This window comes from Colias philodice, chromosome 30 (genome assembly GCF_061535455.1).
Source record: "Colias philodice isolate Cphi_HAF_F1 chromosome 30, ilColPhil1 Martin Lab GWU primary, whole genome shotgun sequence".
NCBI lineage: Eukaryota > Metazoa > Arthropoda > Insecta > Lepidoptera > Pieridae > Colias > Colias philodice.
Genome location: NC_143115.1, coordinates 411,074 through 429,870, shown reverse-complemented (window position 1 = coordinate 429,870; position 18,797 = coordinate 411,074). Strand labels below are relative to the sequence as shown.

Genomic DNA, 18,797 nt, shown 5'->3' with positions numbered 1-18,797 from the left:
TACTACTTAGATAACAGCTGCTAAACAAACAATAACTACTAAAATCTAAATACAACCGGCAAACAATATTTTACCTTACTTAAAAATATTTTACGACGTTTACGACAGTTATTCTAAAGAAATACTGATTAAAACATGTTTTTTATTGACAAAGTAACATGGTGCAACCAAGTCTGTAAAATGTTGTATAGTTTACAGTTTCCCTTAAATAGTTATTATCGTAATAATTATTAATAGATTAAAACTGTACCTTCGTATTATATGTATTTTAATTTTAATTATTATTTGATTAGGATTGAAAAATCCCCATGCAAATAAGTTACTTTTCAAAATGTCTTATTATGTAATTCAGAGAATTTTTTTTACAAATCTTCAGAAATGTTCTAATTTCAAGTCTGTAATTACATAGTCGTAGGTAGTAGGTACCTGTATGGAGTGAAACTAATTATATGTGTTTTGAAATAATTTATTTGTATCATAGTACTCATTAATCTGAATATACAATTATTCCTTAATAAAATCGATATGAGAACTTTTTTGTAGTCGATTGAATAAAATGTAATACAAGTCTTATAAAATACACTCGCGTAACAGACTCTAAAAATACACTCGAATTAGTCGGTAAGACTAAAAAACACTAATTGATAACCTCCTTTTTTGAAGTCGGTTAAAATAGTGTAGAACAAATAAATATTTCAAGACAATTTTCACACACGGCACGATCTGATCCCATACTAAGCTTTCGCTTGTGTTATGAAAACCAGATGGCTGATAAACATACATATATAATTATTAACACCCAGACACAGTCAACAGAGCAAACATCTATGATCATCACATATAAATAAAATTGGAGTGTCTGTTTGTTATATTGAAATAACTGTTTTTTACCGTTACATGTAGTAAAATACGGTATTATTTAAGTTTTTTGATAAGGCTCTGGAATGGCTGGACTGATTTTGATGGGATATTCCCAGAGGAACATTAGAATTAAAAGGAAACGCGAGTAAATATAGTTAAAAATAACAAATAAACATAAGATAAACTCATGAAATTATTGTATTGTCACCGATCCTTGATAAGTGTACGTTTGAATTAAATCTGTCCGTTTAAAGTGGGTCTAAATCGAGTCTAAAGGAGTCGGTTACATACAAACATACAGAATAGAAATAGTATACAAACCTTGACCAGAAACATAGTTAAATGCGATTAAAAACATGAATGATATCAAAATTTTATACGACATTTTGCCAGAAATTCAGAGAATAAAATGAGGACAGGCGAGTTTTCTTTAAATATGGGAAATAATTACCTACAGATAATAACCAAGAAAATAATACCGGACGGCTACAATTATTGTCATTCCTAGATAAGTTATTTATTTAACAAAAATCTAAAACGCCTTTAAATGTCAGAACTAGGCATAATTTTAAAAAGAACACATGAGAGGCACCAGCTTTCAAATTTGAAAAAAATCGGTTCATCCAATCAAAAATTTTTATAAATAAAAGTTTTCGGCTCTGAAGTAACAAACCCAAAAAAATATAGTCGAATGAATCTCCTTTTTTCCAAGTCGGTTGAAGGCATACTGTGACAATAGAGATTAAAACCTACAATTTTTTTTTTGTTATTTCATATTCATATATACTAGCTGCGCCCGCAGTGCTCCGCTCGTGTTGGTCTAAGCGTGATGATATATGTATAGCCTATAGCCTTCCTCGACAAATGGGCTATCTAACACCGAAATAATTTTTCAAAGCGGACCAGTTGTTCCTGAGATTAGCGCGTTCAAACAAACAAACTCTTCGGCTTCATAATATTAGTATAGATTGATATGTATCACTCAAAACGAAATTATTTCAATACTACAAAATATCCTACTAATATTATAAATGCGAAAGTTTGTGAGGATGTGTGTGTGTGTGTGTGTGTGTGTGTGTTTGTTACTCTTTCAGGCAAATACTAATGAACCTATTACAATGAAATTTAGCACACATATAGAGGATATCTTGGATTATAACACACACGATTATTATGATGTTATGATAACACATAGGATAGGTTTCATCTCGGAAATCGCACGCGAACGGGAACTATGCGGGTCTTTCTTTCAAAACGCGGGCGAAGCCGCGGGCGGAAAGCTAGTAGTCTAAATTATGTCAGTTAAAAACTAAAGGAAGAACTAAGGCAGTTACAAAATAAAACAAACATGTTTTTATGCACTAATTATAACTAGGTTTATTAAATTTTACGTAAGACAACATCAAATCACCAATTCATTAATTATATAATAATATATATAACTATATATATATAGAAGACAATTTTTTTTATACTATATATATATATATATTTTGACATTTTATCTGCCTTATAAAGTGGTGGGTATACAATATACATTGTAAAATTTTTAAGTAAATACATGGTAAAACATTAATTTTCATTATTATTATTGCATTAAGGGCCGATTTTTCAATGCTTGGATAAAACTTATCTGTCCAATAAAGTATTACACGATAATATTAAAATGTCACGTAAACTGTCAAATACGGGCAATTAGAATACGTTTTTAAAATGGTAGTTTTATACATTATTCGACGAATAAGTTTTATCCAAGCATTGAAAAATCGGCCCTAAATGGAAAATATTTATGTTTATAAAGTTAATACGAAACATTGAATAAAATTTACAGTTAAAAGGCTTTTTCGCTTATGGCAAAGTTGATATGCGTAACTACATACATATACATAATTGCAAAATTTATACAAATACATTAAAAAGAAAGAAAAAAAAATAACAGACAATAAAAAAATACATAATTTGTACAACAGGGCGACCTTATTTTATAAGCGGCAATCTCTGCCAGGCAACATGGTACGAAAGAAATGTTAAAATTCTATAGATTTGCGCAGTTAAAATTAATATTGATTTTTGAAGTGAAACTTTTTTATCGGGGTTGGAAAAAAAATTAGTGTAACATTTTTCGTTACGCATGACATTTTTCCGTAACGCGCTATCTTTTTCTTATCCCTACCACGCGTGATTCGACGTATTTCTGTAAAGTTGCATATAGTAAATTATTTTTTGAAAAATAAGGTCATAAAGAAGTTTCACTTCTTACGTGTGTACACTAGTACACGCACGCTTTTTGATCATCAAAGCCGGGCAAACTGTAGCTACTACATAATATTATATACATATTACATACATTTTCATTAATTTTTAAATCTATTTATTTAAAAATCTAGGCAGTAAACATTGCTTTTCTTTGCTACAAGTGTTATTAAGCTATTGCATAGCTTCTATCGCGGGCCTTGAGAAATTCCGTAACGAAAAAACCTCACGCTCCCCACTCCGACGGGCACGGAGGTGAGGCTTGAAGGCATAGCATGCAATAGCTTTACCGCGGCAGTCCCCGAGTGCCACACGTCTTTTTTATTTAAGTTTAGTTTATATGGGGGGACAGCGCGTACGCAGTCCCCACTACCAAAAATTGCGCGTCCGAGTTATCCACATTAGGGATAATCGCAGAGGTCAACTCCGCCGCAGTGCAATGGCAGGGCCTCGCTCTGGGGGAACCGCCTTCCTGATCACGGTGTCCCCTACGCCAGGTAAGTATGATTTCGCCAAGTTCCCCGGAGTATTTACGTTTTGAGAAAAACATTTCAATAGCGCGACTTAAAAGACAACTAGCGCCATCTATTATTAAATTACAAAGATATGATACTTGGCAGCATTCTCGCTTTAGGTACGCAGCTGGCAATAAAATTATATGTATTTAATTTTGTTTGTTAATAAAGAGACCATTTAAATACGATAATTGATGCTATGCAATAGCTTAAAACTATGAGTGTTAATGTTTATGAAAATCCATACAATTATTTACTTGTTCTGAAAATCTTTGTAATATTTTAAGATATATTTCAATCTCGTTTTTTCTTCAACTGTAAAATGATATCATCAGCAGATCTCTTTAAATTATTATGCGTTATTATGCTCGCATTTTCATTTACTACGTTATCTGTATCATTATTTTGTTTCTTGTCTGTGATTTTTATATTATCTGTAATAATTTTCGCGCCACTTTTAATGACGTTCGTGGAAATTTTACTTGCAGAAATATTTGGAATAGAACTTATTTCTTTTGCGACTGTAATATTTTTGTTAGTCGGCGCAATTATTTTTATAAAACGCGGCTTTGACGTGTCTGAAGGACCGCCATTTTTTAATTTCAAAAGATCCGATGGACTTATTTTAATTGTATTCTTTAAATCTGTGTTTATTTTATTTAGAGCTGTTATATTATCATTTATAATTTGAATTATTTGGTTACTTTTTCTAATAATAACAGGCGTTTTTGTACTAATATTTTTATTGTCCACAACTTTTAAACCTGACAAACTTTTAGTATCCAAAATATTTATTTTTAATGGATTTTTATCGACATTTTTATTTGTAATTACATTATCTGTAGATTTTGAATTTATGTTATCTGTGGTTGTTATTTTAACTGGCAATACATTTGATTTAGTAATTATGACAGGCGTAGTTTTTTCTTGATTATCTTCACTTTTCTCCACGACTTTTTTGTCTGATTCCGATACATTTGAATTTTGAACATTCTTCCCTGATTTTTTCCTCTTCCCTTTCGCGGACACATTGAAAAAAATAACTTTTTTCGAACTTGTTTTATTCATTTCATCTTTACCTTCACTTTTAGCTTTTTCGCCGCCATTTTTATTTCTTTTTTTCACGGAAAGCGATTCGACATTAATTTCACCTTGCTGATCTTTAACTAGGATGTAATCTTCAAAACTTTTCTTGACATTTGTTGCCGTTAGCAATTTATTCGCGATCGCTTGTGAGAGATCGTTTATTTTGAAATCTGCTGTGAGTGTGGCAACACTATTTCCTGAATCGTTTGTTATGAGAGGATCGGCGCCATATTTGTGTAGTGTTTCTATTATTTCTAGATAGTTTGGCGCTATTTTATTCTTGTTGCCTGATACTGAAAAAAAAAATATTTTCGATATTAAAAATTAGAAAAATATACATTTGATGTCTTATAGCATACAAAATATGCTTTATAAATGAGAATCTTTTAAATAATCTACGAATGTGAACGACGCAGGTTCGAATCCCGCCTCGTGTGTGTCGAATTATTTCTATCCTTTATTTTATAAATTTCTCAAATAAACATCTTCTATGAAGATATGAATACAATATTTAAAACAATGATTGAAAACTAAAGCCGGCTCATGTTAATAGGAGATTGTAAAAATAACAAAAAACGTGTGTGCTAAGCACACGTGTCAGAAGTGAAACATCTTTAGGCGCGTTGAGAGTAAAATTTCAAGGTCACGTCATGGCAATATCGTCACGTCATGGCGTAAAGCGACGGATTTTGTTATCTTTGAATCTTCCCAAAGAAGTTTCACTTCTGACACGTGTGCACATACGCTCTGCTTTTTTAAGGTTATTTTTCATGTCTTTGATTGAGTGTACATCGAATAGTGCTGTGCCGATAATGATGCAATTTTTATATTATCTTTTCTCTCGTCAAATATATGCTTTTATTGACGTGACAACGTCTTATAATTCGATAGAGCCGCCTGCACGCACGAAAAAACATGACTCATGCGGCGTTACCTCGCTCTGAGGCGTTCCATGTAAGGCTTGAAGTGCAAGCGAGAGCGCGGAACGAGCGACAAAGAAGCACAATCGGACATTGTCACAAAAGGAAGTTGGATTAAAAAAAACAGTTTAATATTACACGTTTATTTCTATGCGCAGTAGCCATTAAGATACAAAGTTCGCCATGACAGTTTTTACTTATATGAAAGAGTGAGAGAGAATACTTTTCTTTTTGTCTCATCAATTACATTGCCATCAAAGCACAGATAATGTTTCATCTTATTTAACACCCTACCTCAATGTAATAAATGGGACAACATAATAACATAATATATAACTACCATACTACCTTAAAACTAGTACACATCTAATACAATAATTATCAAATATTTATGCATAGCATTAAAGATACATGCTTATTACACAATACCACATTTTTCAACAAATTTTAACAACAACTCTTTTTTTAATGGCTTTGTATACATGTCCGCCACTTGTTCATTAGTAGATACATATTTTACATTTATTTTACCACGCAATATTAACTCTCTTATATAATGATGTTTTATATCTATATGTTTAAGTCTTTTTACATTATTAGTATTAGCTACCATAATGGCTGACTGATTGTCACATAATATTGTTACTGGAGACACATTAGAAATATTAAAATCATTAAGTATATTAATCAACCAACAAGCTTCACTTGATGCCATGCTCATTGCTACATACTCTGCCTCAGTAGAAGAAATGCTAACAGTACTTTGTCTTTTAGAGCACCAAGATATAAGGCAATTAGAAAATATAAAACAATAACCAGTTGTAGACTTTCTATCCCTAAGATCTCCCCCCCAATCAGCATCACAATAACCTAACAGCTCATCATCATTACATTTATACACAAGTTTATAATTTATTGTATGTTTAATGTATCGCAAAACCCTTTTTAAAGCTACTAATAAAGTTTCATTAGCACGGTCTTGGAATCTACTCAATATTGATAGTGCCACACATAGATCAGGTCGTGTGCCTGATACTGCATACATTAAACATCCAATAATCTGTCTACACAAATTTTCTGTATTTTTATCTGTTTTACATTCACTTTCCAATATTTTAGTATTAAAGTTTTGATCCATAGGTGTACTTATAGGTTTACAGTCGTACATATTAAATCTTTTCAAGACATTTTCTAGATAAGCTTTTTGACATAACTCTGTAACCCCAATATCTAAATTCTGTTTAATATTTATCCCCAAAAAATCTGAAACCAAACCCAAATTTTTCATCTTAAATTCCTTATTTAGCATTAACTTAAATTTACATACTTGACTCTCATCAGTTCCAAAGACAAGTAAATCATCAACATAAATTATAACATACAACTTTTGTTTATCATTACATTTTGAGTAAAGACAAGAATCACACTGAGATCTTTTAAAACCTTCTCTAATCATCACAGAGTTGAATTTTACATTCCAGTACTTTGGAGATTTCTTAAGTCCATACAGAGACCTATTTAACTTTACAATATTTTCACCATTGTTATATGCCCCTTCAGGTAATTTTAAATAAACATCTTCCTCTATATCACCATATAAAAATGCCCCTGTTACATCCATTTGTGAGACTGGTAAGTTAAGTTTTGTTGCTACTGCTAAAAATAATCTAAATGTTGACAATTTTGCTACAGGTGCATAAATGTCATTATAACTTAATACATCATTTTGCTCGAACCCTCTAGCTACTAACCTAGCTTTATATTGCAAAGAATTATTATTACTTTTAATCTTAAACACCCATTTACTATTAATAACTTTAGTATTATCAGGTAACTTACAAATATTCCATGTATTATTTTCCTTGAGAGTTTGTAGTTCTTTCTGAATTGCTTCCTTCCACTTACAAGAGTCCGGGCTACTCATGGCTTCTTCAAATGTTTTAGGCTCACCGTCAGACACCAAAGCGTTGTGACATTCATAAAACGCAGTTGGCTTCCTCACACGATTGGTTCGCTGTCTGGTTATTTCACTATCACTTGGTCCACTCGAGTCCCCACTTTCACTTGGTTCATACAAACTTCCCTCACTTTCTGTATCACTATTTGTTTCTTGATAAGTATCCTCTAGATTATTATTCAAACATTTTTCTTCATTTGGTTTTTGTATTTCACTGGCTGGTAACTGTGCAGGCAAAAGATTGTATAAGCTGCTGTCATCAAATTCTCCTGTATCACTCTGATTACTTTCAAGAAAAACAATATCTCTTCTTATTACAATAGTATCACTACAAGGAAAATACACTCTATATCCCTTTGTAGTTTCTCCATATCCCACCAGTAGACCTTTCTCTCCCTTTGGGTCCCACTTCTTCCTCTGTACTTTTGGGGTGTGGACAAAAACTGTAGTACCAAATATTTTTAGGTTATTTATATCATATGTTTTGTTGAACCACAATTCATAAGGAGTTTTTGTTTGAACACTACTTTTACCTGTTCTATTTATAACATAAATTGTAAAAATGGAGGAAACCAGTGGAGCGGGAAAGTTTGATAGAAATGAAATCCTTAAGATTGCTACTGATTACTACACAGAACTATACAAATATAAAACAAATGAAAGAGAAATTGAACTCCCAGATAATGAATCGATACCTTACATCATGTGGGAAGAGACTGAAAAAGCTATTGACACACAGAAACTTGATAAAGCTCCAGGGCCGGATGGCATAACAAATGAAATACTTAAGCTGACCAAAACAATCATGACACCAATTTTAACCGATATTTTCAACAATGTAATTAACACTGAAATGATCCCAAAACAATGGACTGAATCCACCATTATCCTTATATTCAAAAAAGGAAATCATTGCGACATAAGAAACTACCGTCCCATCAGCCTAATGTCTAACATTTATAAGATCTTTGCAAAGGTTATTTTGGGAAGAATAGGAAGGAAACTAGATGAGCAACAACCAATAGAACAGGCAGGTTTCCGCAAAGACTTCTCGGTACTAGACCACATCCATACTGTAAGACAAATCATAGGAAAATATACAGAATATCAGCTTACATACTACATAGCTTTCATAGACTACAGCAAAGCATTCGATTCTCTGATACACTCAAAAATCTGGGAAGCATTAAAGGAACTAGGAATAGAGCACAACTATATTAGAATTATCAGAAACATATACAAAGACAGTTCTGCTTCCATTCAACTAGAAAGGGAAGGAAATAGGTTTCAAATACAAAAAGGTGTGAGACAGGGCGACCCCCTATCACCAACGCTCTTCCTGGCAGTACTGGAAATGATTTTCAGGAATATGAAATGGAAAGACATGGGCATACTGATAAATGGCCGCACGTTGACGCACCTTAGATTCGCGGATGATATTGTATTATTTGCAAAAACACCAGAGGATTTAAGCAAGATGATAAATGACCTAGCGTCTGAAAGTGCGAAGGCAGGATTAAAGCTAAATCCGGACAAAACAAAAATTATGACCAATGGCAAAAAATACCCGGTAACAGTGGAACAAAAACAAATGTCATATGTTGAAGATTACATCTACCTCGGCCAACTAATATCCCCAGAGGACAACGAAAGCAAGGAGGTCGATCGAAGAGTTATAAATGGCTGGAAAAAGTACTGGTCTCTTAAAGAAGTAATGAAAGACAATAACCTACACATTTCAACTAAAACTAAATTATTCAACACATGCATCCTACCTGTGCTGACGTATGGAAGTGAAACGTGGGCCCTACCAAAAAACATATCAAATAAACTCCGCATCTGCCAAAATTCCATGGAAAGAAGCATGACTGGCATCAAAAGAAAAGACAAAATAAAGCAAAGCAGCATCAGATACAAGACTAAGGTCCAGGACATAACTCTGAAGATAAGAAGGCAAAAGTGGAAATGGGCGGGGCACATGATCAGGGGTAAAGAAAAATGGAGCAAAATTACTACACAGTGGTACCCAAGAGAAGGAAAGAGAAAGAGAGGGAGACCCCAAAAAAGATGGGATGACGACATTAGACAGGTAGCGGGTGCAACCTGGGGTAGAGTGGCCTTAGTGAGACCCGAATGGAAGAGATTGGAGGAGGCCTTTGCCAACTGGCAAACGGACACGCAAAAATGGGTCAAACCGAGCATATATAGCTACATACATATGTAAAGTCCGAACAAAGGCTAATAATAATAATAATTTATAACATATGCTGCAGTATTGACTGCTTCAGCCCATAATTTCTTTGACAAGTTCTTAGCGCACAACATTGTCCTAGCAGCCTCAACCAGTGTTCTATTTTCCCTCTCCGCATTGCCATTCTGCTCAGGGGTATAGGGAACAGATGTTTGATGAATAATACCCTTTATATGGAACATTTCCTGGACCTCTTTGTTAATAAATTCTGTTCCATTATCACTTCTGAATATTTTAACCGTATTTCCTGTTTCATTTTCTACTCGAGCAATAAAGTTTCTAATACACTTTTTAATTTCATCTTTATTTTTAATAAAATAGACCATCCGGTATTTTGAGAAGTCATCTTTAAATACAATAAAATATCTGGAACCTCCGAGTGATGACACCTCCATGGGTCCACAGGTATCTGCGTGAATTATTTCACAAACTTTTGTGCTAATATTTTTACTCACTGGATAGGGCAAACGATGGATTTTGCCCTTCAAACAACTTTCACATTTCTTCGAATCACTCTCAAAGAAAGCAACATTATTTTTCTTCAATATATCTTTCACGTATTGCAGGTTTTGGTGGGCTAACCTTTCATGCCACACATTCAAATCTTCGTGTGTAAGTTTAGCTGCATTAACTAAACAATTTGTATAAAAGCGGCAGTCCAACACATACATATTGCCACTTCGCTGTGCAACTGCTACAATCTCATTGTACTTGTTGTAAAATTGACATTTGTTCTGGTTTGTTATTATGACATAACCTCTACTTGTGACACGAGTAACAGATAACAGGTTCATTTTTAACTCGGGAACATAAAGAACATTGTCTATGGTTGTGTGAATCCATTCATTGCCGTTCCATACTTCAAGCACCACCTGCCCGCATCCTTCAACACTAATCTGATTTCCATTACCGACAGTCACCAACTTATTTGTAACATTTGAATATGATGAAAAAAGTTTATGATCACAGCACATATGTTCACTTGCACCGGAGTCTACTAGCCACTGGGTTTTGTGGAAATTATCGCTGATTGCACTTTCTACAACAAATGCATTGTTTTCTTTTTGATTCTTGAAACGACACTGACTTTTAACATGTCCAACTTTTTTACAATAATAACACCTCTGCTCAAATCGACCCTCATTGCGGTTATTATTATTATGATGATTATTGTGAGGACTTGCACCTTTTTTATATCTGCATTCACTTTGATAGTGCCCAACTTTATGACATTTAAAGCACTTCACCAATTTCTTCTTCGCAACAAATGCAGCAGAAGATGAATGTGCAGTTTCACTGCCACTTTTATCCTTTATCCTTTCTTCTTCTATGAGTAATCTGGCTACTAAATTATCGTAGGTCTGCTTGTCGTCAGCTGCAGATTCCCATGCAGATACAAAATGTTTGTACTGGTCTGGCAATGACATTAAAACTTTTGTTATTACGAGCTTATCGGATATTGTTTCACCATGGTGTTTTAATTGATTTTGCATTTCTTGAATCTTTGATAAAAAGGTAGACATTTCCATACCATCTTCATACTTGAATTGAAAAAATCTTTGTTGAATAATATGGATGCTTGTCTCTGATTTTTGTTCATATACACTTAGAAGTTTTCTCCACATCTCAGCCGAGGTTTCACATGATAAAATATGTACCATGACATCTTCTGACATCCGTGTAACCAGTATTGTCTGGGCTTTTGCATCGGAAGTTATCCACTTAGTACGGTCGGCAACATTTTCGGGTTTTATTGTAGTGCCGTTCACTATGTCAAACAAGCCCTGGCCTCGCAGCAAGACCGAAGTTTGAAAGCGCCATATATTCCAATTCTTGGAGCCTTCCAATTTTATTGCTCCCTGTCCGTGTAATAATGAATCCATTGTATCTGACCGATTCCTCTTCTCCTTGCCTCGTTCCAACCGACGAGTTATTTCCTTCCTGACAATTTCAACCTTCAAGCACGTGGTCGCGACGCCGCACGTGCTATTTTATTCACGTTGATGCTTTTGCCAGTATTACTTCTTGCGTTTACTTTAATCCAATCTGATTACGAGTCTGGGCCCATAACCAAAAGGAAGTTGGATTAAAAAAAACAGTTTAATATTACACGTTTATTTCTATGCGCAGTAGCCATTAAGATACAAAGTTCGCCATGACAGTTTTTACTTATATGAAAGAGTGAGAGAGAATACTTTTCTTTTTGTCTCATCAATTACATTGCCATCAAAGCACAGATAATGTTTCATCTTATTTAACAGTCACGTTCAACTATCGTCAGTAAACCGACTTTACAGACAACCAATTTTTTTTTCTATCTTTTTTACTATAATTATACTTACATTCAGCCTCAGTGAACGCAGTCCTCACAGCTATATACAACGCAGTGTTGCCACACGTTGGCATTTGAACGTTTATACTGTGCGGAACTGCTAGCAGTAGTGCGGCAACTATTGCATGGTCTCCCTTCATGCAGGCTATCATGAGGGGTGTGTAGCCTGTGATAATAAAAATAACATTAAATTATTGAGTTGTTACACTTTATTGTGAGGAATGTTGTTATTAAGTTAATTATTTCTTTAACTAGCTTCCGCCCGCGGCTTCGCCCGCGTGGTGTTTTGATAAAAGGTAGCATTTCTTTCTCAGGGTCTAAAGATTGTCTGTGCCAAATTTCATCAAAATCGGTTGAGAGGTTTAAGCGGGACAGCGTAATAAACAGACAGACGGAATTACTTTCGCATTTATAATATGAGTAGGGATTCTTCCACTTTATTGTAGAGAAAACAATGAAAAGAAACTAATAATGTTATATGTTAAACTAGCTTTCCGCCTGCGGCTTCGCCCGCGTTTTCAAAGAAAAACCCGCATAGTTCCCGTTCCCGTGGGATTTCCGGGATAAAACCTAGCCTATGTTACTCGTGGATAATGTAGCTTTCGAATGGTGAAAGAATTTTTAAAATCGGTCAAGTAGTTTATGAGCCTGTTCATTACAATCAAACAAACAAACAAACAAAGTTTTCCTCTTTATAATATTAGTGTAGAAAACCGGCCAGGTGCGAGAAGGACTCGCGTACGAAGGGTGCCTATGTACCCCCTCTTAATATTTTACCTTTTTTTTAATTATTAGTATGTGTTGTTAGAGCCACAACGGAAATACATCATTTGTGAAAATTTCAGCTTTCTAGCTATCGCGGTTTAAGAGATACAGTGGAGACAGCCTAAAAAACAACTAGGCTCGTTAAGACAGATCCAAGCAGCATTGTTTAAAACATTCATTGAAATTAACACCTTATTACGCAGCAGTAATGTTCAAAGTTTGCCCAATACAAGCATAGGCAGAGTTTTGCTCCGGACATATTTTGAGTGTGATTGTTAATCTAATTGTTTATAATTATTATATAAATAAGATATATTATATAAAACTCAAAGGTGACTGATATAGTGATCTATCAACGCACAGCCCAAACCACTGGACGTATCGGGCTGAAATTTGGCATGCAGGTAGATGTTAGGACGTAGGCATCCGCTAAGAAAGGATTTTAAGGATAGGTTTTATCCCAGAAATCCCACGGGAACGGGAACATTGCGGGGTTTTCTTTGAAAACGCGGGCGAAACCGCGGGCGGAAAGCTAGTTCTAAATAAAACACACACATAATAGAATAATATAGTTTTGTTAAATGCATTTTCCCTAGAATTAAAAATCAAAACTAAATTTGTACCAAATATGTACATATTTCGTCATAAAATCAAATAAAACACGATTTAAACCCGTCAAAACTCACCCGCATCGTTGCACATTTCCCCCATCTTATTCAACAAGTATGCAGCCAGCTCTAGGTCAGATTTTTCTACCAAATCTGGTCTCCATAATTCCTCCTCATCTTGGAGTATCTTTCTGAAATTATTGAGGCACATAATTTTTTTTTTTTTTTTATATTTTAGGACATTATTACACAAATCGACCTAGTCCCACAGTAAGCTCAATTAAGGCTTGTGTTGTGGGTACTAGGCGACGATAAATATAATATGTATTTAATAAATTATACACATATAGATAACACCCAGACCCAAGAACAAATAATTGAGTTCATCACACAAATATTTGCCCTGACCGGGGATCGAACCCGGGACCGTCGGCTCAGTAGGCAGTTATTTACCACTGCGCCAACCGCGTAAATATATACAACTATACTAGTTGTTGCCCGCGGTTCCGTTTGAGTGGTCAAAAAATTTATGAAGAAAAAATTAAATAAAAAATAATAAAATATTGAGTGTATACATCGCCGTCATCTGGATGAATCAGCTATTTTATTAACTGATTAGCGCGTTTATTGAATGACGACCGAATTTTACTTTTTCCAAATGTCCACAAGGTTGAGAGCCGAAGGCTATCAAACCAACAACTATGTTAATAATAAAAGAAATAACTCTATTTCTCATAGTTTTTGATTTTGTTTTCTTATCCTTGATTTTATTTATTTTTTTTATGATTAAGCCTTCGTTTTTAACCAGCATCGTACATGTCCATATATGTCCAGTCCAGCAATAAGTGCACTTACCATATTCATGTTTTCATGTTGAATTATAAGTTTATATTACTGGTACTGTACAATAAAGTGTCATAAATAAATAAATAAATAAATATCTCTTTCCCTCACCTAGCGTTCCCCTTACAATAATCCAATATAACTTGCACACATTGTACACTTGTGTCTGCGGCTAAATGTAGCACAGTTCTCGCTTGATCGTCCCGTAGTAATACATCGGCGCCATATTGTAACAATAGTGATGTGCACGCCGGCGCGTCCTTGAATATCGATAGTTGGAGGGGCGTCTGGAAAAGTAACATAGTGTTAGACGTAACTTTTGATTTAATAATTTTATTGGATGGATTATTGGATGAATAGTCACTGTTTCCTGTTAAAACATGCTTAGTTGTCGAATACTATAAAATGCCGCTTTCCTTTGACTCGTGGCGCATTCGTACGAATTATAGTTAGGTAGATGTAAGTTACATATTATGTAAATTTATTGACATTATTTAAAAGAGCAACTATGGAGTTTCTTGCCGATTCTTCTCCATAGATACTGCTTTCCGAATCGGTGGTAAATGTTAAAAATACTATGTAATGACGATTCGAAAGTGCTACTAAATAGTAGTCTAATTGAATAAATGAATGTTTGAGTTTGAGTTTGAGTTTGAATCGTGCCTAGGGGCTCGGACGTTGTTAATACGACGTTCGACCCAACTACCCTCACTTTGATAACTGCTGCGATTTGTCAACTACCTACGTAAATTAGGTAGCTGTTAGAATCGCAGTACATTCTTATTACATTCAAACTAATATTTAACTCGGCCTCGCGTGTTATTTCTTATGGTAAATAATGCACTAAAGTAACTAAGTTTAGAGAAATAAATATAATATTTCGAGTTAAACTTTCATCTGCCATAACTTTGATGTACATACTTCTAAAACAAAAATATATAAGACGTGCAAATGGACCAGACCTAAGTACAAACATTTTTTTTCAAGGACCTTAAAATAAAAATTATCAAATGATTCATAATAAACATAATAATACCATAGACGCTCCTCCAATTTCATCGATAGACGCGTTTCGACTTTTCAACAAGGCGCAATGTCTTCTTAGTAAATCGACATCATTGTTTATAACAGCTATGTGTAGAGGCCTGGAATGTGAAATAATTAACCTATTTCTATATAATTGAGATTAATGCTGTTTTACAAAATAAAATGTCTCAGGTGTCACATGAGCGACAGTCTCTTGGAACGAAGTTCTTTTCGTTTTGAAATAAGTATTGTAGGTGTAATAATTAAATAGATTAACAATATTTAGGACTTAAATCCTATCCTACTAATATTATAAATGCGATAGTTTGTGAGTATGTGTATGTGTGTGTTTGTTACTCTTTCACGCAAATACTACTGAACCGATTACAATGAAATTTAGCACACATAAGTATAGAGGGTAACTTGGATTAACACATAGGATAGGTTTTATCCCAGAAATCCCACGGGAACAGGAACGATGCGGGGTTTTTTTTTAATGCGGGTGAAGCCGCGGACGGAAAGCTAATAAATAAATAAAATAAGTGAAGGAATACCAATATAGGTATTTTGCTATAGTGCACAGCGCTGGCCAGCGTACCGATAAGGAACTTCGTTCCAAAATACAATTATAAGCTTCATTAGATAACATATACAAACAGACACACAGACAGATTTTTTTCAATTCTTTTTCTGCTTCAATTCAGTAAAGATGTAATAATAATTGATATATAGATATAATTAAAACTATCCAGTGCTTAATTGTGCTGTCTTGAATATTTTTTTTTCAAATATTTTCAGTACTTTGAATATTAGCATTAATCCCTCAGCCCCCGGAATCACAGACACAATAGAAAATCTATTGTGTCGTGGATCAGGCCGCTCGGTGGTCAAGGGGTTTATTGTATGAAACTTAAAATTAACTAGGATTACTTTTGTAAGAAGATACCATGAAAACGTATATTAACCTAGTTAAATTATATAATACTAGCGGTCCGCCCCGGCTTCGCCCGTGGTACATATTTCGCAATAAAAGGTAGCCTTTGTTCTTTCTCAGGGTCTATAGATTATCTGTGCCACATTTCTTCAAAATCGGTCCAGTAGTTTATGCGTGAAAACCATACATACATACATACATACATACATACAAACCTTTCCTCTTTATAATATTAGTATAGAAGATTATGTAATTATTACTTTAAAAATCAGTTATTTCAAATATACTTACAAATTACCGTCTTGGTCCGGTTGCAAGCAATATTTCCAATCTATATACGCTTGATGCAATAACACTCGCTTTTTATCCTCCACTGACAACCCTCGTAATGTATTTGCAGTCGCTATATGGAAAATATCCTCCGGCTTTTCTGGTAACACCACTGTACTACCATCCACCAACTTAAGTACACTTTGATGCTCGCTTTTTATACTCTCTCGTGTGTATTTATCTATATTCTGTAATATGAACGTTGGATTCTCCAAAATGTGCGGTATCTGACAACTTATCATGGATAGATTGCCAACGCTAGCGTCAGATATGTTACTATCTTCGTCAACTATTAATTTTAAGTCCAACAAGTTATCCGAACTGTTTTTTCTCACTGGAGTTTTTTGTACCACTTTGGCTTTCTTGGCTGTCGTCTGCGGATAGTTTAATGCTTCTTTATCATCTATTACATACGCTTTACACCGATTCGGACGCTTTTTACGACTTTTAGCACGAATAAATGTTTCCATATCACTCACGATTGTTTGACAACACTTTTCGGCTGTGCTATATCTCTTCCCATCGGTTAGAAGCGCTAAAATAGCTTGAATTTTTACTTTCATCTCGTCAATTCCACATAACGCTCTCAAAATAACGTCATAATTCTCGTTACCAACTACTTTTGTTACTTCGTCCGAATCTAGTTGTATAGTCTTATTATCGATTGTAAATGTAGCTACTGTTCTAGTAGAGTTAAATAACTTATTTAAATATTTATTCACGATTATTAAATTTGGGTATTCACCGTTCAACAGATCTTTTTCTTCGTCTTTATATATTGTTTCCTCGAGGTATATTTTGGTATTCGGATTAAATGGTACCACAAATTCGTCAGTGGCAGAAGTTTTGTGGGAAACTGACTTTTTCCTCAATATAATAGGCATATTTTTAACCAATATTTTTTTAAGTTCTGACATTTTCCAAACATTAATTGGGCAATTGCCTTACAATGCTGAATAAAGAATATTTATTATTAGAATCACTATTTACACGATCACATACTTTATTAATAACAAGTTTAAACACAGTTCATACTTAAATATAAATACGATAAAACTTCATAAAACTTAGTAAAAATTCATCGGGGGTAACCCCCTATAAAACACAGCGTCCGATTTGTGTCATGGCGTATTTTTTACAAATGACATTGACATTCTGCTATTGCCAGCTTCATGTATTTGTGTGTGTATTTTTATAAATATTTAGATTTTGAATATTTTCGCTACGTACAATATAATGGATATTATCTTCTTCTCTAAACACAAGATAAATAACAATAAAATATTCCGGCACATGCGACAGCGGAACAACGGAAAAACTGTAGATAGTTTGGCAGAATTTTGTATACGCTTTGTCTCAATCTAAAAATATAATTGATGACTATAAAAATAAAATAATATTAATAAAATCCATTTTTATTCAACTTTAAATAAATTTATTAAATATTTCTAGAACACAAAACTAATTTTAACATTTAAACAGAACACTATGATATATACGGACTATGCTTCTATATTATGGTTTGATCGCCAAATAGGATACCCAAATTATTAACATAAGATTTGAATTAAAAAGATAACACAGTTTTTAAGTTAGTCTGTAATTTTTAAATTGAATCTTGGAGTACCTATACATTGTGTTAGAACAATTTCGTGCAACTGCGGCATCCGCACGGCTTTCCACACATGTAATCAATCGTTTTTTAGAATTTTCCATGCCAATTCTACATAATATATGACTATCATAGTTCCTACACCTATAACACTTACTATTTGGATCTTTTTAAGTGGATAATGGATATGCGGTGCTCGGCTTGCGATGCGTTTAGTGAATGCTAGGCCTAATGCCTAGGATAGTACGCTTGTATGGCAACACTTTAATTTTAGGCGGGAAATTTAAGTCTTGCGTTAATTTCCAGACATTATTATAAAATATATTTTAATATTAGAATTACGCCTTTATAATTTATAACACACTAATCAAGAATTTTGTTACACGCAATTTATTATAGCATTTTCGTTTCCGACACTGATAATTTTTTTTTTCTGTAATAAATGTGACTGTCTTATACGTACCTTCCTATAGCGTTCATTTGAATTGAAATAAGAATAGGAGT

At 33.9% G+C, this 18,797-nt stretch overlaps 1 protein-coding gene and 1 non-coding gene across 2 annotated transcripts; both read right to left on the bottom strand.

The window, feature by feature from the left end:
* Positions 1-3,423: 3,423 nt before the first annotated feature.
* On the bottom strand, positions 3,424-17,798 carry LOC149475329 (uncharacterized). The gene is made up of 6 exons (XM_089713354.1): positions 16,643-17,798; positions 15,428-15,536; positions 14,503-14,678; positions 13,627-13,739; positions 12,186-12,341; positions 3,424-5,008 (listed from the first exon to the last, which is right to left on the bottom strand). The coding sequence occupies exons 1-6, from the start codon at positions 17,596-17,598 to the stop codon at positions 3,924-3,926; spliced, it is 2,595 nt and encodes an 864-aa protein (XP_089569480.1). The 5' UTR covers positions 17,599-17,798; the 3' UTR covers positions 3,424-3,923.
* Positions 3,458-3,619, bottom strand: LOC149475330 (U1 spliceosomal RNA). The gene has a single exon (XR_016318091.1). It is a non-coding gene; the product is annotated as a U1 spliceosomal RNA (small nuclear RNA).
* Positions 17,799-18,797: the final 999 nt, after the last annotated feature.

Coding starts and splice junctions, on each gene's coding strand:
- LOC149475329 (XM_089713354.1), bottom strand. CDS start 17,598: ATGTCAGAACTTAAAAAAATATTGGTTAAAAATATGCCTATTATATTG. Junction 14,679..15,427: donor AAATTGGAGGAGCGTCTATG/GTATTATTATGT, acceptor TTACTTTTCCAG/ACGCCCCTCCAACTATCGAT. Junction 12,342..13,626: donor GGAAATGTGCAACGATGCGG/GTGAGTTTTGAC, acceptor TTATTATCACAG/GCTACACACCCCTCATGATA.